At 47.4% G+C, this 23,085-nt stretch overlaps 1 protein-coding gene across 13 annotated transcripts in view; it reads right to left on the bottom strand.

The window, feature by feature from the left end:
• DDX3X (DEAD-box helicase 3 X-linked) overlaps positions 1-11,651 on the bottom strand; it is a 215,681-nt gene extending 204,030 nt beyond the window's left edge. For 4 of the 13 annotated variants that reach the window (XM_033947565.1, XM_033947570.1, XM_033947567.1 and 1 more), the window contains exon 1: positions 11,218-11,379. In XM_033947565.1, the coding sequence (XP_033803456.1) occupies positions 11,218-11,262 (45 nt within the window). In that variant the 5' untranslated portion in view covers positions 11,263-11,379. Of the gene's footprint in view, positions 1-11,217; positions 11,380-11,566 lie in introns of those variants that run through there. The other 9 variants (XM_033947568.1, XM_033947573.1, XM_033947575.1 and 6 more) reach the window with 5 other exon arrangements.
• Positions 11,652-23,085: the final 11,434 nt, after the last annotated feature.

Here is a 23,085-nt window from a genome sequence, read left to right as displayed (position 1 = left end):
AGACAGCAGAGAGGGAAAAACAGGCAGAAGCAGAGGTTCCCTGACACTGAGTTGAAGGAAGAGGGAGAACCAGTGCTGTCTGGGCCAACGAGGCGCAATGAGAATCATGGTGGCTCTGGTCGATTTGAGATGTACCAACGTTCTCAAGATCAGAGGAAAAGGAGGGAACGCATAAAGGAACCTCCCCCCCCAGTCGAGAAGGAAAGCATCGGCCTCGAGACGGTCCCGGGAGTACATCCGAGAACAATAGAGGGGCAGTTTGTGAGTCTCCGGGGAGGCAAACAGATCCACCTGAGGAGTCCCCCAGCGGTCGAAGACCTCACGTAGAACCCAGGAGTTCAGCGATCACTCGTGCGGCTGGAGAAGACGACTGAGTTTGTCTGCCAGGCAGTTCCTTTCTCCCTGAATGTAAACCGCACGCAGAAAAATGTTCTGGGAGACCGCCCATTCCCAAAGGCGCAGGGCTTCCCGGCACAGAGACCAAGAGCCCGTCCCGCCCTGTTTGTTTACATAATACATTGCCACCTGGTTGTCCGTCCGCACGAGGACTACCTGATCGTGTAGCAAGTGGCAGAACGCTCGGGCCGCCAGAAAAATGGCCCGAAGCTCCAACACATTGATGTGACAAAGACGGTCCTCTGCCGACCATAGACCCTGAGTCCGCAGACCGTCGAGGTGAGCCCCCCACGCGTACTCCGAGGAGTCCGTGGTCAGGACTTTGCGATGCGGAGGAACGAGAAAGAGCAAACCCCCGGAAAGATTGGAAGAGTCGGTCCACCAACGGAGCGAGCGTCTCAAAGAAGGAGTCACCGTTATTGGACGAGATACTGGGTCGCGGTCCTGACGCCATTGCGAGGCCAAGGTCCACTGAGGAAGCCTCAGATGCAAGCGGGCGAATGCAGTAACGTGGACCGTCGATGCCATGTGGCCCAAAAGAACCATCATGCGCTGAGCCGATACTACAGGCATCAGCGAGACCTGACGACTCAATCGAAGCAGAGCCTCCAACCGAGGAGGGGGGAGGAACGAACGAAGGCGAACCGTATCCAGCACGGCTCCAATAAACTGAAGGGATTGAGTCGGGTCCAATTGAGATTTGGGAAAGTTCACTTCGAACCCCAAACGTTGAAGGAAGATGATAGTCTGTTGGGTCGCTGAGATAACCCCCTCCCTGGTCGACGCTTTGATCAGCCAATCGTCCAGGTAGGGAAAGACCTGTAGCCCCCGAGATCTCAGGGCTGCAGCGACCACCACCATACACTTTGTAAAGACTCGAGGGGACGATGCCAGTCCGAAGGGGAAGACCCGGTATTGAAGGTGCAACTCCCCCACTTGAAACCGTAAGAATTTGCGGAAGGCGGGATGCACCGGAACATGAGTATATGTTTCCTTTAAGTCTAGGGAGCACATCCAATCTCCTTCCTCCAAAAGAGGATACAACACCGGAAGCGACAACATACGGAACTTCTCCCGGACTAGGAACTTGTTGAGCTTCCGTAGGTCCAAAATGGGGCGTAAGTCCCCTGTCTTCTTTGGGACCAAAAAGTAACGGGAGTAAAAACCCCGCCCCCGTTGGTCGGGGGGTACCGGTTCCACCGCCCGTAGGCTCAACAAGGCCCTGGCCTCCAAAAGGAGAAGGGGAAGTTGTTTCCGGTTGCCCGGACAAGATCCGGGTGGGCGGTCCGGTGGCGTGGCTGAGAAATTGAGCGAATAGCCCTCGGAGACGATCCGGAGCACCCATGCGTCGGATGTAATCTCGGTCCAAGCCACATAAAAGGACCTGAGTCGACCCCCGATTGGAAGGGGGTCGTGCGATATTGCGGAGGGGGCCCGCCCCCATCCGCCCAGTCCGTCAAAAGGACGGGGCCGGCTTGGACGGTTCCTGCGCTGGAGGTTTCGGTTGTCCTCCTCTACCCTGCTGGGGCGGTCGCTGAGCCGGAGGTCTAGAAAAAGCCGGCGTAGACTTCTGCGGGTATCTTCTCGGGGGCGGCCGGAATGATTTTTGCGGCGGGGGCCGAGGTTTCGTCCGGACCAAAGAGGCCAAGGAGCGCTCCTGCTCCGACAAACGTTTGGTCGCCGCCTCCAGTGATTCATCGAATAATTCCGAACCCACGCAGAGTAAATTGGCCAGGAGTTCCTGTAGGTTAGGATCCATATCGAGGGTACGGAGCCACGCCAGGCGGCTCATAGCCACCGTAAAAGCCGACACCCTTGAAGCGAGCTCAAACGCGTCATACACCGCGTGGAATAGGTAGAGCCGCAATTGAGACAAGTTGGACATGAAGGTGGCAAACCCCTCTCTATGGGAATCAGGCATGACCTCCCGATACTGAGGCAAGTCCTTCACCATGTTAAGCAGATAGGATGAAAACGTAAAGGCGTAATTGAGTACCCTGGTCGCCATGAGGGAATTAGAATAGAGGCGACGACCAAACTTGTCTAGAGTGCGACCTTCCCTACCGGGCGGGACCGCCACCGAGACTCTGGAGGGCTGCGTTTTCTTAAGCGCCGACTCCACGAGCAACGACTGGTGTGAGAGTTGCGGTTTATCGAACCCCTTAGATGAAATGGTCCGGTACTTGGACTCCATCTTAGACGGCACCGCAGTGACTGTAAGAGGGGATTCCAAGTTTCTGAGGATGGTTTGTTGTAACACCTTATTCAAAGGAAGGCGAGGAGTTCCCCTTGGGGGAGTGGGAAGGTCCTGTTCCTCGAGGAACTCCTTAGTATACTGGGACCCCGCCATTAAGTCGAGACCCAAAGCTCGTGCCATATCGTGCACGAATCTGGAGAAGGAGGATGTCCTGGCGGGCGGCGAGGGAGTTCGTAACCTCCCCGCCGAACAGAAGGGGGAAGCCTCGGGGGAATACCTCGGTTCCCTGCCAGACCCCGATCCCCAAGAGGCCACATCTAGTGACCTCGAAGGGGTCGGGGAGCGCCTACGCCCCGAAAAGCCCTTGGCCCCATCCGCCTCGGCGAGGAGTCTCTCGAACCCCCTCTCGCGGGGGACCGAAACAGTTGAGGGTTGTCGAGGCGGAGCTCCGAGACCCGCAACGTCTCGCCCCCGAGCGGCGAAGAGCGCCCACGTCGTCGAGGAGAACCCCGAGCACGTTTGGGCTTTCTTGGACGACGCCTCGCCCGAGGCCGGTCCGAGGGCGAAGAGCCCCGTGAGGACCTCGAGGAAGAGGACGACGATATTCTTCCCACCCGGCGCACCTTGTCTCGAGGTCTAACGCTCCTCTCAGGTTGGGTCCCCGAGGTCGAAGCCGAGGGCAAGGTCGGAGTCGAGGTCGGGGCCGTCCCAGCACCCGAAGTCGAGGGCACCGAGACCGAGGCCGCCGAGGCCAGTGCAGTCGAGGCCGAAGCCTGCTGCAACTGCTCGATGGCTCCGGACAGCTCCGAGGTAATCAAAGCACGGAGCAAGTCTTGGAAAGCCGGGATCCCCATCATGGCCGGTAGATCCGAGGCCGGGGGGGTGCTCCCTGGAGGGCGACCTCGGTCTCGAGTATTCCTTCGGGGCACTAGATTTGGCTACTTTGGCCTGGGCCGCGGACGACCCACCCGCTGTCGAGGAGCCCGAGGATGGCTTCTTCATAGATCCTGGGGCTGAGGACGGAAGCGGGGACTTACCCGAGGCAGGCTTGGTCGGGGCAGCAGGCTTCGATGAAGTCGATGGACGCGGCGAGGTCGAGGATCCTGAGGCCGAGGTCAAGGCCGGGGCCGAAGCCGACGTCGAGGCCTTCCCCGCCGCGGAGTCAACCACGAAAAGCTCCGCCATCCTGGCACGGCGTCGACGGAGCGCTCTGGCCTGGAAAGTCGAGCACCTGTCGCAAGAATCTGTCGGATGCTCGGGCCCTAAACAGAGCAAGCACCACCGGTGAGGATCGGTGATAGAGCAACCGATCACACCGGGTGCACTTTTTAAAACCCGTCAAGGGACGGGACATGAAAGCCAAAAAGGCTGGATCAACAACGGCCCGCGGCCGCGGCTCACAGGGGCCCCCGGAGCCGAACCGAAAAATAAAAGTTTTTTTGTTTTTTTTTTTAAACAAAAAACGAAGTAATTAAAGTAAAGTAATTAAAGCACAGCGATCGAGCGAAAACACCCAGACGTGGTGACAGAAGGCAAGCTAACAGTGCTCAATTTCCACAGGGCTTCTGGCTCCGCGGAAAAAACTGAACTGAGGACCACGAGGTGGGGATGCGCCCTCTAGTGGGCAAGAAGGCATGCACATGCGTGGTGCAGTGTAGCAAACTTGAAACTTCAATCAAGTTTGCTTGAAAAGCTGTCCGCGCTGGGGCTCCGTAGATGACATCACCCACATGTGAGAATATCATGCCTGCTTGTCCTGGGATAAGACACTGTATGACAGAGTTGCAGGAGAGCTGCCAGACGTTGTTGCAGAAGGGAAGCTCTGAATTGGACAGTGTCCAGAACAGCTCCGATGAATTGTAGATTCCGAGAGGGTTAAAGCTGAGATTTGGGAAAGTTGATTTCGAATCCTAAGCGTCGTAGAAACCACGTAGTCCGTTGGGTCGTTACAATAACCCCCTGAGATGTTGAATCTTTAATGAGCCAGTCGTCTAGGTAGGGGAATACCTGAAGACCATGGTTCCTTAGAGCTGCTGCTACCACTACGAGGCACTTAGTGAACACTCTGGGAGATGAAGCCAGGCCAAAGGGCAGCACTCTGTACTGATAATGCAGATTCCCCACCCAAAATTTGAGGTATTGGCGGGAGGCCAGATGAATGGGAATACGAGTATAAACCTCCTTGAGTTCCAGAGAGCATAACCAGTCGTTCTGATCTAGGAGGGGATACAGGGATGCCAGGGATAGCATGCAAAATTTTTCTTTGACTAAAAATTGGTTGAGAGCCCTGAGATCCAGAATGGGTCGCTGATTGGGAGGGAAAATGCTTGAGTACCTGATTGTAAAAACCGCTTAGATAACCTTGATAGGCGGTATATAAAATCCTAATAAACTTGAAATTTGATTGTCCATCTTCTCCGGAACAAGGAAGTAACGTGAGTAAAACCCCCTGTTCTGCTGTTCCAAGGGAACTGGTTCGATGGCATGGAGACGAAGCAGAGCTTGAACTTCCTGAAGAAGAAGGGCGGTCTGGGATGGGCTGGAAAGATACTCTCTTGGAGGAAGCTCTGGTGGAATCTGAGAGAAATGAAGAGTATCCTTCCTTGATGATGTAGACTACTTCCAAGAGGAGGAAGATAGGACAGAGACAGAATGGTGGAGGTTATGCTCCGTTTTAAACAGACAAAAAGGCTGTGTAGCCTTAGGTGCAGCAGAAGGTTGAGATTTTTGTAGCTTCTCAGGGTGCTGTTGCATAGGAGGAGGGTGATTGTAAGGAGCCACTCTCAAAGCAAAACGCCTCTGGTAAATTGGAGAAGGGCGTGCAGGATGAGCAGGAGCTGGCTTTAGCATAGGTCTCAAAGGATCTGTCATGCTCAGACAATTCTATGGTGGCTGCCTCAATGGATTCATCGAAGAGGTCATTGCCAGCAAAAGGAATATTAGCCAAGGTGTCCTGAAAAGTAGGATCCATGTGAATGGTACGAAGCCAAGCAAGGCGGCGCATTGCAACAGAACAAGCAGCCGCTCGGGCAGACAACTCGAAGGCATCATAAGACTGGAGGAGATGCAATCTGAGTTGTGATAGAAAAACTATGACATCTTGAAATTCAAAGTGCTTTTGAGTATGCAAATAACTCAAATTTAGGGAAAAGAAGTAATAAAATGAAAATTATAATTAAGCACTTTAGAGGACATCATAGCATTTTGAGAGATGCGACGTCCAAATTCGTCCATAGACTTCCCATCCCTTCCAGGAGTACAATGTGCCTGGAACGGTATGAGGAGATCCGGTAATCCCTTGCCTGGAGAAGGACACGAGGACATCGAGGCAGCCTGGGTTGAAGATAAAATTTCAGCTGGAAAAAAGGCATCAAAAGAATAGGGAGGTAATCGAGACTGCTGAGTCCTCGAGGTGTGGAAGTGGATACCTTGATTGAGGAGATGCAGGTGGCTTAGTGGAAGACAGGCGCTCCTTAGAAGAGCGATGCCTGGAAGCATGCCTCGAACGTCAATGAGAACTGTGCTTGGAAGCAGATCTCAAAGGTCGAGGAGCCTTCGCCGGGGAAGGCGATGCCACCAGGGAATGGATGGGGCTTGGAGCTGTGGATCAAAGCTCCAGAGGCTGGATGGAGGAATCTCGATGCACTCCCAAAGACTCTGCTCTCCTTGCATCGAGTGTGCGTATGCCAGACCAGACACTCGCAAAGACTCTGCTCTCCTTGCATCGAGTGTGCGTATGCCAGACCAGACACTCGCAAAGACTCTGCTCTCCTTGCATCGAGTGTGCGTATGCCAGACCAGACACTCGCAAAGGCTCTGCTCTCCTTGCATCGAGTGTGCGTATGCCAGACCAGACACTCGCAAAGGCTCTGCTCTCCTTGCATCGAGTGTGCGTATGCCAGACCAGACACTCGCAAAGGCTCTGCTCTCCTTGCATCGAGTGTGCGTATGCCAGACCAGACACTCGCAAAGGCTCTGCTCTCCTTGCATCGAGTGTGCGTATGCCAGACCAGACACTCGCAAAGGCTCTGCTCTCCTTGCATCGAGTGTGCGTATGCCAGACCAGACACTCGCAAAGGCTCTGCTCTCCTTGCATCGAGTGTGCGTATGCCAGACCAGACACTCGCAAAGGCTCTGCTCTCCTTGCATCGAGTGTGCGTATGCCAGACCAGACACTCGCAAAGGCTCTGCTCTCCTTGCATCGTGTGTATATGCCAGACCAGACACTCGCAAAGACTCTGCTCCTTGCACAGAGTGTGTATATGCCAGACCAGACACTCGCAAAGACTCTGCTCCTTGCACAGAGTGTGTATATGCCAGACCAGACACTCGCAAAGACTCTGCTCCTTGCACAGAGTGTGTATATGCCAGACCAGACACTCGCAAAGACTCTGCTCCTTGCACAGAGTGTGTATATGCCAGACCAGACACTCGCAAAGACTCTGCTCCTTTCATAGAGTACGAATCTGGAACTCGGGACACAAGCAAACACTTGACCTCGCAGGAGACTGCTGATTTCCCAGCTGAAGTAGAAGAGGCATTGTCGAGGCAGAACTATATTTGCTCAATAACTGAACAAATTGCTGCCCAAATATGGTCTGGAAAGAAACCGGCAAGGATGGATCCGCATCTGAAACCGGACCACCTGCCTTGGCTGGAGGTTCCACCGAGGCAGTGGAAATGTGCTTCGACTTGGAAGTCTTATGCACCTGAAACACCACCAGTGGAACTGTCTGCTGCACTAGCTCACCTGAGGATACAGGGCAAGATACAGCAGTCGTCGTTGAGGAAAGAGCCGTTGCAAATGAGGAAGGGTTTATGAGGTTCGAGGTCGAAGCAGTGGAGGCCGGTGGACCCTCAATCGAAGTTGAGGCCGGGGTCGACTTCGGAGTCGAGGAAGAAGCGGATTCCATCTGGAAGAGCCTCTCCACTGAAAGTAGACAACGTGTGAGCACAAGGTTGAAGAGCAGCACAGTGGTGCACGACTTTGGTTGATGGTGAGGCCCAAGACACTTAAGGCACCTGGTATGTGGGTCCAGGAAAGAAATTGCACGCTGACACTAGCTACACTTCATGAAGCCGGTAGCTGGCCGGGACATAGAAGGAAAAAACAGCCGCTGTAAGGTCGAAGCCCGTGGGCTGCAGCCGAGCAGCCTGCCCCGGCAACCAGACGGAAGAAAGAAACAAAATTTTTTTTTTTTTTTTTTAAATAATAAAAGAAACACAGCGATTCGTGAAGAAAATAACACAAAACCGTGTTTGAGAGAAGGCACGAAGTTAGTTAGTTAAACGCAGAGGGTCAAAGACGGACTTCTCAGCTCCGCAGAAAACTGAGATGTGCCCTACACTGGGCGGGAAGGCTCTCACGCAGGTGTGGTGCGGCTGACTCAAAACTTCTCATTTCTTCAAGCAAGTTTGCTTGCGAGGCTTCTGCATCCGGGCTCCGGTGACGTCACACATATGTGAGAATACCTGCCTGCTTGTCCTGGGATAACTAGACCTTATGTTTAGGCACTTTCAGGAACATCAGTGTGAACATCTTGTCCTACTGACTTGTTGCTCCATTTACCAAATTGTTCTACTGTTTTACACCAATCACCATTTTTAGGTTTCTGTGAAGGTATGACCAACATAAGAATAGCCTTACTGGGTCAGACCAATGGGCCATCAAGCCCAGTAGCCCATTCTCAGTGTGGCAAATCCAGTTTACTAGTACCTGGCCAATACCCAAGGAGTAGCAATATTCCATGCTACTGATACAGGGCAAGCATTGGCTTCCTGATGTCTCTCTCAATAAGACTATGGACTTTTCCTCCAGGAACTTGTCTAAATCTCTCTTAAAACTAGGTACGCTATCTGCTTTTATCACATCCTCTGGCACCGTGTTCCAGAGCTTAACTATTCTGAGTGAAAAAAAAAGTGTCTCATTGGTTTTAAAAGTACTTCCCTGTAACTTCGAGTGCCCCTAGTCTTTGTAATTGTTGTAGTGAAAAATCGATCCACTTGTACCCGTTCCACTCCACTCAGGATTTTGTAGACTTCAATCATATCGCCCCTCAGCCATCTCTTTTCCAAGCTGAAGGGCCCTAACTGTTTTAGTCTTTCCTCTTACGAGAGGAGTTCCATCCCCTTTACCATCTTGGTTGCTCTTCTTTGAACCATCTCAGTAAGGCAGACAGAAAAAAAAAAAAAAAAAAACCTGTCCTCAAATGCTCATCTAAGGGTTTTTGTTTCAAAATACTATAGTTTTGACTCTACACATTACTTTCATTCGTCTATCTGCCTCATTTTAACCTTTCACCTCACCAACTAAATTCCTGCCTTAACTAGAACACTGTCCATCTCCCATTTTGAATCTCAAGGACTGCCAAATGCTTTCTGAATATTTCAGGTATAATATATCCAACTTATATTTTGTCCACATGTTTATAACCCCTCCTCCCACAAAACAGATAAGACCCCTTTGCTAAATACATGTCATCCAATTCTGCTTTCTAAAAAAAAAAAAAACTGTTACCACTGTGGCCAGTACTCATCTTCCTGGTTCGCCATAAGTTTCTCTAAATCACCGTCAAAATATTACTGGAACATACCTGCCTCCATTTTTATAAAAATTGTTTACTTAGGTTATTGGTTGGGAAGAAACTATATTCCCTCAATACCCTTTTTATTCCGCGTCCTATTAACTGCAAAGTCTGACCAGAAAGGGTAAAAAGATATACAGTATTACTGAATAGCTGGACCCAGGACAGTTGTCGAAGTACTGAAACTCAGGTGTGATGACAAATTTTTCCGAACTGAATTTAGGCCATGGTCACTGTAGTAGATGCATTCCCACAGCACTATGAACTCAGTAACATATAATGAAGGTTCAATAGCTAATACTGTACTTGCTTCAGCTTTTCATTCAGATCAGAGCAAAGTGCTTGACCACAGTTCCTCAACAAGGTTAACAACTGTGCCAAGACTTCCAACATGTTCCTGGTTAGGAAAAGCAGATCACAAAGACTCCACTTTTTGGATAAACTGCAGTACATCTCCATCTGCTGGAAACTAATGCTCTGGGGGAACTGGAGAAAAAAAAAAGTTAAAGTGCTGCTGCAGTAAGTTTAGTGAGACAGGATTACTTGTCTGCTATTACCACTGGGACAGAAAGTGTCAAATAATCAGATGGGCCACATGGGAGAGTCTGCCTGCCCTTATCATATGATGTTCTGGAGACCCCTATGCTACAGAACCATAACAAATAAAAATGTCATTATTTCTGCCTAGAATAACCTTTCCTGACTGAAGTCAGATTTAACCATTGGTGTAGGTAATGCCAAATTACGGCAGATGAACTTGAATAGGATTTATTACAGTACTGATACACTGTAATGACAACCAGAAAGCAAGAAAGTCAGAAGTACTTGGGACACATTAGTGATGCATTAAGTCACCAGAGAAAGTAGATACTATAAAGTATTTTGAAAGAACACAATGTTGAAAGGGTCCAGAATTAAGAGACAGGGCCGAGTTGCCAGGCCTAGGCACTGTAGCCACTAGAGAAGGGGGGGGGGAGCAAAATAAAGGTTAACAAATTTCAAGTCGACTCATGCCCAAATTGGGAGACTTGAATTCGATTTTCTATTACAATAAAGCCTGAACTCAACTTCAGACCAAAATGTTGGTTCACCCAATTGCTCCCCAGGCTAAAGCGTTGAAATATCTAGGGCACCAATGTAACTCAGCAGAACAGAAAGGAGGGGGGAAGAGGACGCCATAGGCCAGACACACAACAGGATCAAAGCAGAGTAGCGAACCTGTTCCAGTTTAGACCCCACGTCGCTTTTTTCAACTGACGCTAAACACAAAAGCTACCAACGTCCTAAAGCCATGGCTAAATCGAGCGAGGGAGCTTGGCGACGTTATAGGCCCCTTCGCCCCATGCTCGGATGTCGCTCGGGGCCTGCCCGAGCGCCTGCGCTCGTCAAGGCCGGAGAAGCCGGGACCGGCGCTGCTCAGAACCCCCCCTCCTCCCTCCCCCCCCTGGTCTCGGCCGGCGCCAGCCGCCTCGTCAATAAAGCAGCTGCGTCACCAGCCCTGGCGGCCAGGCCCCGCGCCAACAAAGCCGGGCGCAGGGCGAACAAAGAGCCTGTCCGCAGCCCCCACCCCCCTCCCGGCCTCGAGGCCAGCAAGGCACGAGCGGAGAGGAGGGGCCTGGGCGAACCCGCCCCTCCCCCCCACTCTTCTCCTCAGCCAGGTTGAAAACAAAAGCCGCCATTGCGCGCCGCGCGCTGAAGAGACCTCGGAGACAGAGCGCGCACGCGCCCCTCCCTTGATCCGTACCACCAAGCCTTCCCCCCCCCTCCCCATTTCTCTTCCACCTCAAACACTCCCCCCCCCACACACACACACACACGCGCGATTACTCTACGTCACCTCCTCACAAAGACCCCAGACAAAGGGCCCTGCAACGACGCAGCCCCGTCGAGGCTGTAGAAGGCCTTCCAGGACCGGGCCGTTATTGGGCGGCAGTAGTAGCTGCTGCTGTTGCCACGCGCCCCCCCCCCCTCCTCCTCTCGTGCCTCCCACCGACGGTAGCAGCGCGCGAGCGAGCGAGCGCTCCCCCACCCCCACCTTACCTGCTGATCTAGGCTGAGGACATTTTCCACGGCCACATGACTCATAACTAAAGAATAAAGGGAACGGGTTTTCGTTTTGCTTAGCGATTAAAGAAATTCCGCTCGCGCTCTCGGTCGCCGAAACGCTCCGTGAGAGGTCTGCTTCCAACTGAACGGCCGGCTCTTATGCGTCTCCTTAAACGAGCCCACGCAAACTACGTCATGGCGCAACATCCCTGCCTCACGGCCGGGCCCGCCCGCCGCCGCCGTTTTGCGAGGTCGAGCGGCCCCGCTCCCGAAGACTCCCCATGCCCCCGCCCTTGTCCTCCTCGGGAGGCGACGGTTCCCGACGACCGGGGAAATTCCTTACTCTCGACTGCAGCTCGCTCGGGCCCGGAAGTGGCTCCATCGCCATGGAGGCAAGTCTTTGCGCCCTGCGTGACTTCCGCGTTTATGACGTCAGCGCCGAGCGGGTGGAGCGTGCCGGAAAGGCGTTGAAGATGTGCCGCCAAGTTAGGCTTTGTTTAGCTACTGGGGAGCTGCAGCCGGGTTGGTTGAGCTCAGCGAGGCCCAGAGGCCGAGGCGAACCTTCCTAGACCTAGTGCTGCTCTTTCTGGACACGTTTCCCAACAAAGAGAAGGTGCGCAGATGCCAAGGGTGACATTTTGGTGGGGTTAATTTATAAGATTTTACTGAAGGAATCAAATAAATACACAATAATAATATTTCCATCATTCCTCCAAAATATATTTCCGTATGACCTAATCCATTCTTTGATCCCTTCCCCCCCCTCATTCTTTTTATTTCAATTTATAACATTGTATTGAAGGAATTAAGCAAATAAACAATTTAAATTTCCATACATATTACTATCATCCCTCCCCCGGAATGGAAGGTATTGGAATGCAATGAAAGTTGTGGGGGGGGGGGTTGTTTAAATCTTCAAGTTTATTTAAAAATTTGATTTGATCGCAATATAATCCAATGCGATTTACAAATAGTGATAAAATCAGGGTAAGAAAAAAAACAACAAAAATCACACCTCTGTTAAAAATTAAGACATTACAGGACACGAGAGGAGAGTAGGTTTAAATACAATTCAAAACCAAAAATGAACAAGGGCTTAAAACTATAGGTTGGGAAAGAGTTACCCACTTAATTTTCCTTTAAAGGAGTTTTAAGTCCGCTATAGGATGTTTGAGTTATAAAGAATTCAAGTAGCTCACTAAAAAGCATCCTTAAAAAGCCAGCTTTTCAGGAGACCTGTGAATTTACTAAGTGATTTTTCTTCCCTTATATAAATTGGAAGCAAGTTCCAAGTTTGAGGTGCCGTAACGGAGAAGAATCGGAACCTTGGTCCAACCTCTGCGTACCCCAAGGATCCCCACTATCCCCCACTCTCTTCAATCTCTATACTGCTTCCCTCAGCACCTGCCTGGACAAACTAGGCCTAACCTCATATAGCTATGCTGATGACATCACAATTCTCATAATTTTTGATCAACCAAAGCCCTCTATGACAGACGCACTACACCAAACACTAGAAACAATAGTAACATGGATGAGAGATCATAAACTCAAGCTGAACCCGGACAAAACAAAATTCATCCTCCTCAAAAATAACAAACTCCCCACCATAACCAATATAGAAATTAACTCAAACAATTCCATTCAACCCACCCTAAAACTGCTAGGAATGACGATAGATAGATGCTGCACCATGCAACCACAAATCAATAAAACAATACAGAAATCATTCACAGTTAAGAGAAAATTCTTCGATAGAACACAATTCCGGCTCTTAGTACAATCCCTATTCCTAGGTCTTTTAGACTATTTCAACATTCTCTACTTCCCCTGCCCAGCAACAATGATAAAACAACTACAAACAATCCAAAACACAGCACTGAGACTTATCTATTAATTGAGGAAACATGACCACATCACAGAGGCATACCTCAACTCACACTGGCATCCAATTCCAGCAAGAATACTATTCAAATTCTACTGTCTACTATTTAAAACCATAAACGGCGACAGTCCAACCTACCTGAACAACTGTTTCATCCAAACTACATCATCTAGACATAGGAAAACCCACACTCCATTCACATCCCCTCCAATCAAAGAAGTCAAACGGAAAAAACTATATGATGGCCTTCTAGCCATACAAGCAGCAAAACTTGACAACCAAATCTCCAATCTACTAACTACGACCCCAGACTACAAAACATTCAGAAAAGAAATAAAAACTCTACTCTTCAAAAAATTCCTGCAAATGACTTGATACCGCTAGCTCCTTCCAATTTCCCAATACCACTCCCTAATACCTTCCCGATTCCCCAAAGCAACCTCATCTACTCTTTATCTCCTCTAGTAATTACCAGATATCTTCTTCATGTAATACCTTTATTGTAATTCTTTTGTAATCCGCCTTGAACCGCAAGGCAATGGCGGAATAGAAATCTCTAATGTAATGTAAATGAATCTTAGGGCTTCTTTTCCTAAGCTGCGATAGCGGTTTTAGCCTAAAGCAAAATAAATAAATAAAAATTGGTTTTTGCTTTCCTCATCTTCTCATTTATTTCCTTCCATCCACTGTCTCTTCCATATGCTCTGTTACTGTGCTTCTCCCATCTCTCCCTCCCCCCCCCTCAATTGGTCTGGCACCCATCTTCTTCCCTCCGCTCCCCCCACAGTCTGGAATCTCTCTCTTCTCCATTTCCCTTCAGCGTCTGTTCCTCTCCACCCACCTTCCCTCCCTCTCTCCCTTCCCCAGTTCTCTTCAGCGTCTTCCCCCAACTCTCTCTTCCCCATTTCCCTTCAGCGTCTGTTCCTCCATACCCCACCTTCCCCAGTTCCCTTCTGCGTCTGTTCCTCTCCACCCCACCTTTCCTCCCTTTCTCCCTCCCTGCCCCTTACCTTCGTGGCAGGCAATTTCTAAATTTGCTTCCTATGAGCAGCCGGAGCGTTGAAATCGCGTGTGGCTGCAGGAAAGATTTTTCTCAGATGCAACTTCTGGTTGCATCAGAGATGACCTTTACAGCAGCCACACGCAATTTCAACACTCCAGCTGCTCGTATGAAGCAAATTTAGAAATCTGCTACCAGGTTGAGAGAGTCTAATTCTATTCATTAGAGGTTGTTGCAATTCCTTCTTTGTCAAGGCATCTTAGAGATTAAAAAAAACTAGTTAACTGAGATGGGTCAAAGAAAACGTATTTAAAGGACTGGTATCTAATTATGCACTTGCATGGATATCTAATATATTGAGATCTTTAAGTCTATTTCCATACTCATTATGACGAAGACCACACACCATTTTAGTAGCCTTCTTCTGGACCAACTCCATCCTTTTTATATCTTTTTGAAGGTGCAGCCTCCAGAATTGTACACAATATTCTAAATGAGGTCTCACCAGAGTCTTATACAGGGGCATCAATACCTCCTTTTTCCTACTGGCCATACCTCTCCCTATGCAACCTAGCATCCTTCTAGCTTTCACCGTCACCTTTTCAACCTAATTGACCAAATTCCTAATTGACCAACTTAAGATCATCACATATAATCAAACCCAAGTCCCGTTCTTCCGTCGTTCACATAAGTTCTTCACCCCTAAACTGTACTGTTCCCTCGGGTTTTTGCAGCCCAAATGCATGACCTTGCATTTCTTAGAATTAAATTTTAGTTGCCAGATTTTAGACCATTCTTCAAGCTTTGCCAGGTCTTTCTTCTTTTTATTCACACCATCCTGAGTGTCTACTCTAGTGCAGATTTTGGTATCATCCACAAAGAGGCAAAGCTTACCCGACAGCCCTTCAGCAATATCGCTTATAAAAATGTTAAAAGAACAGGCCCAAGAATAGAACTTTGAGGCACACCACCTCAGAGCCCATGTTTGTGTATAGAAGCCAACTTTTAAAAATGGTTGGGAGTGCTGAACTCAAAACTCGCAACAAAGCTCCCCTCAGCGAGCAAAGAAAACCAAAATACATCTAGTAATGAATGTATCTAAATGTCAAGGGCAGGTAATGGAGGTTCCAGGCATGCAAATCTGCTTAATGCATATTCATTAGGGCTATCTTGAAAACCCGACTGACCTGTGGTGGTCCTGCAGGACAGGGTTGGGAACCACTGATCTACACCACACTCTTTTCACTTTCCTAATTTCTTTTTCTTATGTACTCCTTGTCTTCGCTCCCCCCAATCCTACTCCCTCTGCACTTTTTAATTTTTTTTGTCTTTGTGCACAGACATCATTTGATGTTTTAGATTTGGAGTCAGGGAGTTTAACAGCTCACTTCCTGCTCCACTCCCTAAATATTTTTTAGCCTGCTCTGCTTCTCATTTCCTCTTGACCCACATTTCTATTTCCCTACACTCCCCAGCAAGCTCCAGTGCACATTTCCCTAACTAGTTGCTTTTAAATGCCTGTCGACCTCATCCATCCCTTCACTTCTTCCCAACTTCTCAATCTCATCTACAGGTGAGATTTCCTTTCCTTGGTAGGTTTAACTCATCTTCCATTTGTGAATCCCTGTTGACCACAGGGATGGCTCATTTCCCTGCTCTGCTCTCCCTGGCTCCAGGCAGTTTCATCCATCCCGTTTTGCACTGCAGCACTTCCCCTGGTACTCACAGATTCAGGGTCAATGATTACCTCTGCCTGTTGGGTCTATATGAGATTTTTTTGCCACACGCTCACACTGAGCTCTGGCAGCCCAGTAAGGATCACAGTTTGAAATCTCAGAGAGTGCATGTTGAGTGGGAAAACATTCCAGCAGCCCAGGGCATAGAAGCATGCCACTATGGGCTGCCTGCATTATATTGCTCCAGTGGCCAAGAAACAAGCATCCGGCTCAGGACACCGAGTTGAGATCTGGGAGATGACTGCAGAGTTTTGCCAAGAGGGGAACAAGGATTTAGCAATTAAACACAGGGAACGCCAGGGGGTCAAACCAAGAAACACACAGTTTGTGAGACTAGATAATGACAAGGGGGAAAAAATTTGTCCCCTTCCCTGCCATCTCATCACCATCCTGTCCCCTCGAGCTCGGACCCCATCACCATCCTGTCCCCTTGAGCTTGGTCACCATCACCGTCCCAGCCCTGCGAGCTCAGTCCCCTCCCCCACAAACCATCTGATCCCATCCACACAAGCCTCAAATAGTTTTATACTGAACTTATTTTATTAAAGTATAAAAAGAAACAATATTCTGTATAATTGTCACTTTTTAAATCAAAGTTCTGGCTGCTGAACTAAAGTGATGTTGAGCTGGCAGGGCTTTGTTTCTAAATGTTTATCAACACAACTAATATACTACTTTATCCTAAAGCAAAAAAGAAAAGAAATAGAAAGTTTTTTTCTGCCTTTGTTGTCTAATTTCTGCTTTCCTCATCTTCTCATTCATTTCCTTCCATCCACTGTCTACCTTCTCTGTCTCTTCCATATGCTCTGTTACTGTGCCTCTCCCTTCTATCTCTTCCTCCACCCCCACCCTAATTGGTCTGGCACCCATCTTCTTCCCTCCGCTCCCCCCACTCTCCACTTCTCTTCCCCATTTCCCTTCAGCATCTTCTCCCCAGTCTCCACTTCTCTTCCCAATTTCCCTTCAGTATCTTCAGCCCACTCTCTCTCCACTTCCCTTCAGCGCGCGGGGGTCTAGCAGCCCCCTCCATTGCCAGAGATCCTCCCTCCCAATCGACAAAGTCATCTCTTAGTCATATGAGGGCATCTCCCTAACTTTCTTCCTCTCACCTTACCATGTCAATTTTCTGGGCTTTTTTCGTTTCCCAGCTGCCCGAGCCAGCTTTCATCAAGTCACATGTGGCTGACAAAACTTCTCCTCTGATGCAACTTCCTGCTTCTGGTTGCATCAGAAGAGAAGTTTCGGCAGCCACACGCAACTTGATGAAAGCCGGCTCGGGCAGCTGGGAGATTAACCCCCTACACACACACAAAATCACCACGGTAAGGGGAGGGAGGGAGATGCCTGATCGGTGACTGTGCACATCCCCGACCTTAACTGCGGAGACAAGGCCATTCACCGCTCCATGTGGCAGTGAATGGCCTTGTTGCCGTACCCATGGCAACGGCTACTTTTTCTTCCACTGTTTCGGCGGGTTACCTACTGCTAGCCGCGGGGAACAGCCACCATGTTCTTCTCTATGTGAGACAACATGTTCTCCCCTTCCTCCAACTTTGTATTCTTGCAGCTGATGTGCTAATTTTTTTAGCTTCACATAGTCCAATGCCCAGGTGTAGCTTGGAATGAGTGTGGCACAATGGTTATTTAGCATTATGCTAGATTTATTGAGATTTTAGAAGAACAGGGCAGGGTAATATTTACATAAAAATATGATGGCAGATAAAGGCCAAATGGCCCATCCAGTCTGCCTACCCACAGTAACCATTATCTCTTTCTCTCTCAGAGAGATCCCACGTGCTTATCCCAGGCCCTCTTGAATTCAGACAATCTCTGTTTCCATCACGTCTTCCAGGAGACTGTTCCACATATCTACCACCCTTTCTGTAAAAAAGTATTTCCTTAGATTTCTCCTGAGCCTATCGCCTCTTAATTTCATCCTATGCCCTCGCATTGCAGAGTTTCCTTTCAAATGAAAGATTCGACTTATGAACATTTATAATATCTAGATATTTAAACGTCTCTATCATATGTCCCCTCTCCCGCCTTTCCTCCAAAGTATACAGATTGAGATTTTTAAGTCTGTCCCCATATGCCTTATCACAAAGACCACAAACCATTTTAGTAGTCTTCCTCTGGACCGACTCCATCTTTTTTATATGTTTTTGAAGGTGCAGCCTCCAGAATTGTACACAATATTCTAAATGAGGTCTCACCGGAGTCTTATACAGAGGCATCAATACCTCCCTTTTCTTACTGGCCATACCTCTCCCTATGCAACCTAGCATCCTTCTAGCTTTCGCTGTCAGCTTTTCAACCTGTTTGACCACCTTAAGATCATCATAACAGCATATTTCTAGACCGCATAGCCATAAGTTCAATGCAGTTAACAAAAGATTATGCTAGGGACAATTATACAGAATGTGATGAAAATACAAAAAAAATCTAATTAGTCAAAAATTTAGAAAAGAGAAAGGTTTTCAACAATTTTCAAAAATGTTCATAAAAGTAGCAATGGTCGAAAATCCTTATCACACCCAAGTCCCACTCTCCCGTTATACTGTATATGTTTTTATTGTAACCCACTTAGGCATTAAGTGGGGAAGAAAATTTTAAAAATAAATAAATACCTCCTGTGGGATACGAGGATAAATCTAAAAGTAAAGGCACAATACAATCAATGACTTTAATAGAAGTTTCCACATTTGTTGTATCATTCAACTATCGTCTGCATTTCTGTAGAGAAGAGGGTTTTTGGCTGCTCCTGAAGGCAGGTGAGCACCGTTTTCTTTACTTCATCATGCTTTGTCTTCAGCTCTTCAGGTTGCAGTGATGCTCGCATGTCTTGTCGCCAGTAACAATTCTCTCCAGAATAATTGGATTTTCCTCTCTACTGTCTCAGGAACTGGGTCATAACCACCACACGCTATTGCTTGTGCAGATCAGTCAGCTGTTTGGGAATCCATCATGCGCAGACTTTCTCGTATCCTAGTCATCACGCATTATAGCAAATGCAGATCCATAGCTGATATCCAAATTTGCAGCCAATTGAGGCAGCATTATCCATCGGTCTCTCTAATCAAGGCATCCGCCCTGTTCATGTGCTCTTGTGTATGTGATTTTGATGGGTAACCAGACCTATCTTCGTCGGTTACACCTGTTCTTCCCACTTTAAACCTTTTTTTTGGAGTGGCCAAGATGGCAAAGAGTGGCGAGCGTTAGTCCAGAGTTGAGGTCTGCACGGGAACGGGGATCGCGGGAATCTCCCCTAACCCACGTGACTCCCACAGGGACCCCCCTCTAGCCAACGGGATTCCCACGGTGATGGAAGGCTTAGGAAGCAGGGTTCGTCCATATAATATAATGGACACGTCAGCCTTAGTAAAAGAGGGGGTTTATAAGTGAATTACCTGAACAGAAAACAAAAAAAGGGTTCCACCAAAGAGATTCCACAAGGAAAACAGCAGCGCAAACACAAAAGAAACTGGAATTGATGATCCTGTCAGAAGGAATTGCTGCTTTTTATGGGGACGGGCGGGGATGGAGGTAATTCCTTGTGGGGATGGGTGGGGACGGAGAGGATCCTGACGGGGACGGGTGGGGACGGAGAGGATCCTGGAGGGGCCGGGCTGGGATGGATGGGATTTCTGTCCCTGTGCAACTCTCTAGTCCAGAGTACTCTCCTCTTCGCTAGTGTTCTAGCTTTTACTCCTACAATGCCTCATATAAACTACAAAGGCGCAGATGGGACCCTCACCGGCGGACGCTTCAATGCCCCTGCACCAGACGACTCTGGAATACACCACCAGGACTCCTACAATCTCTGGAGAGCAAGGCTTGCTTGAGCTGGCGCCTGGGGGCATGGCGGCTGCATTGGAGCCGGAAGTTTCTTTCTCACCTCTAGATCCGTAGGTTCCTATGTGTCCCGCGAGTGAGACACCCAATCTGCAGAACAGACCCGATGCCGAGGTGGCTGCGGGGAAGGTCTTTGCTGAGGGAAGTCGGGCAGAGAAAGATCTCACGGAGAAGGTGAAATCAGCTGAGGTTGCAGATTCTGCTTCAAGCCAGAGGAAGGTAACTCTATTGGTCGTCTGGAAAATGCTCCAAAAAATGGACGAAACAGTTCAAAAGTCTGCCCAAGAAACAGCTGATTTGGTAAAGAAAGTAGACTCTCTGTCTAAGATTGTTAAAGACTCTAAGTATGATAATTAGATTAAATTTAGTGCTCTAAATGAGGACATAACTACTTTAAAATCAGCAGTAGATGCTTTGATTAAAGATAAACTAATGACACACAGAAAAAATAGAGCAATTAGAAAATTTTAGACCATTTATTGTTCGATTGGCTTTCTGGAAATCAATTTGGGGCCAAATTAATAGTTTGTTAGAAAATTATGTGGCATTATCGTATGATACAGTATTATTTGGCATGTCTATGAGGGCTAAGAGCCAAATAGCTTCCAAAAATAATAAACTCTTACTTATTTTAACAGGAGTCGCCATACAACAAATAACATGCAATTGGAAAAATTGGAGTAGATTAAACTATAGTTTTTGGTGGAATTCAGTGTGTCATATTTATAAAATGGAAAGAACATTAGCTCTTCAGAAAGGAAATTTTAATACATTTCAAGATGTATTAACAAATTATTACAATGAATAAGTATTATTTTCCCTGATTTGTACAAATGTAAAAATGGGGGGAGGGGGGATTTTATTATATAGTATAAGCGTTATGAGATGTTGAAAGGATGGGAAGGAAAGGGATAATTTATTAATACGAAAAATTGTAGAATTTCAAGTGATATATTTAAGTTAAAATGGAGGAGTGTGTGGCGCAGTGGTTGGATCTACAGCCTCAGCACCCTGGGGTTGTGGGTTCAAACCCCGCGCTGCTCCTTGTGACCCTGGGCAAGTCACTCAGTCCTCCATAGCCCCAGGTACGTTAGATAGATTGTGAGCCCACCGGGACAGAGAGGGAAAATGCTTGAGTACCTGATTGTAAAAAAACCGCTTAGATAACCTTGATAGGCGGTATATAAAATCCTAATAAACTTAAACTTAAACTTAACTTGATGTAAGTTATAAAAATGAATAAAGAATTACAAAAAAGAAAATTTTAACAGAAGGTTCAATCTCAGACTGGTAGAAAACTGGAACGCTCTTCTGGAGGCTGTTATTGGGGAAAACACCCTCCAGGGATTCAAGACAAAGTTCCTGCTGAAACAGAACATGGGCAACTCCGGTCCTCAAGGGTCGGAATCCAATCGGGTTTTCAGGATTTCCCCAATGAATATGCATTGAAAGCAGTGCATGCAAATAGATCTCATGCATATTCATTGGGGAAATCCTGAAAACCCGATTGGATTCCAGCCCTCGACCGGAGTTGCCCATGTCTGATCTAGACTCAGTTAGGGCACTGGTCTTTGACCTAAGGGCCACTGTGGGAGCGGACTGCAGGGAACGATGGACCACTGCTCTGACCCAGCAGTGGCAATTCTTATGTTCTTATTTCCTGAAGTCTGTGGAAATTTCTGCAGTAGAATTGCTCAGAAAATATTTAATGCAAAATCTTGGCTATGCTCCCGAAGCTATACCTCCTTTAAATAAGATTTATTACCTGCCTGCCACAAAAAAAGCCAGGCAGCAAGTCAGGAATGGAGAATCAAACACAACAAACTATAATGGACTTGGAAAATATCTCAGAGATTTTGGAATCGACAATATCTACAATTGAAGACAGAGCTACTCTGCTTGTTTCTTTTATTTTTCAGCAAGATTTAAATTCTGTTTTAAAACTTTATTTCTGTAAATCACAAACTCCATTTTTTGGGCAGCGATTATGGATATTCCCTGATGTGAACAAAGAAGAAAACTTTTCCTTGTGATGAGGCAAGAAATCAAAGAGACTGGAGCTACTTTTCAACGGATGTATCCATGCAAGTGCCTCATTAAATATGCAGGGATAAAATATACGGGGTTTTTTGTTCCTGACCATTTGTGGTTTTTTCTAGATTTAAACAAGATCTCTAGAGGACAAAAGGAAGTAATAAGATTGTAGGAGCCACCATTAAGCCTTTAGTTTTTTTCTTTTGGTTTTCTTCTTTATAATTTGGTCCCTTGTTTTAAGACCACTCCCTCTACAGATTGTTGAGGTCTAAGAAGGATAGAATTTGTTTCCTTAATGACTCACACTGGCTCCCAATACAAGCAAGAGTACCCTTCAAATTCTATTGCCTACTATTCAAAGCTATAAACAGAGACAGCCCAACCTACTGGAACAACCGACTTACTCAATCCACCTCAACCAGACACAGGAGAACTCGCTCACTATTCACACACCCGCCAACTTAAAATGTCAAACGAAGAAAACTATATGACAACCTAATGGCCACCAGAGCAGCAAAACTAGACAGACAACTCACTAATCTGCTGTCTGGACAAAACCTTCAAAAATGAAACTAAAACTCTACTCTTCAAAAAATACATAAAACCTATTTAACAAGACCAGATCCATCCCAAGCTCCACCTACTACACTGTCTACTCCTTATCAAATCTAAAATGTTCAAATTACCCAATATGTATTACCTAATTTCACGACAATTCTTATGTAATCCGCCTATATATCTTGTAACTTCATGACAACTCTTATGTAATTACCTTGAACCGCAAGGTAATGGCGGAATAGAAATCACTAATGTAATGTAATCAATTTTGAGATAGTTAATTGTTAACTGGTTTTCTCCGTTTTTCCTGCTCAAGTTGTAATACTTATATGTTATTTCAAACTCAATAAATTAAAAAAACAAACAAACCTTTTTTTCACCCACTCATAAACCTTTCGTTGATTCATGGTGCTATATCCGTACTCAGTCAACATCTGCAGGTGAGTTTCTACAGGTTTCACTCCCTGTCCAAAGAAAGTGCACTACTGCACGTTGATCTTCGATGGTGCAATCTTACATGTTTCTGACCTTGTGGCTGAGCACTGCACTGTGTGTGGGCGAACTATCCAACAGGCAATGTACGAGTCCATATGTTGCATTTTGCTCGCTCTATTCCAGTTATCACGTAATTTAACAATTGCTTTTAATTTTTGATTCGCCCTCATATAATGGGGAATATTTTTATTTTTGTGAGGAATTGGAACACTGCTACTCTCCATTCCCCCTCGGTTCAATCCCAGACCCATAGCCCCTCTCAATACCAGTGCTGCCAAGAGAAAGTGTTAAAAGGCTCCCTC

Source organism: Geotrypetes seraphini, chromosome 6 (genome assembly GCF_902459505.1).
Source record: "Geotrypetes seraphini chromosome 6, aGeoSer1.1, whole genome shotgun sequence".
Classification (NCBI taxonomy): Eukaryota; Metazoa; Chordata; class Amphibia; order Gymnophiona; family Dermophiidae; genus Geotrypetes; species Geotrypetes seraphini.
This window is presented reverse-complemented; position numbering and strand designations above follow the sequence as displayed.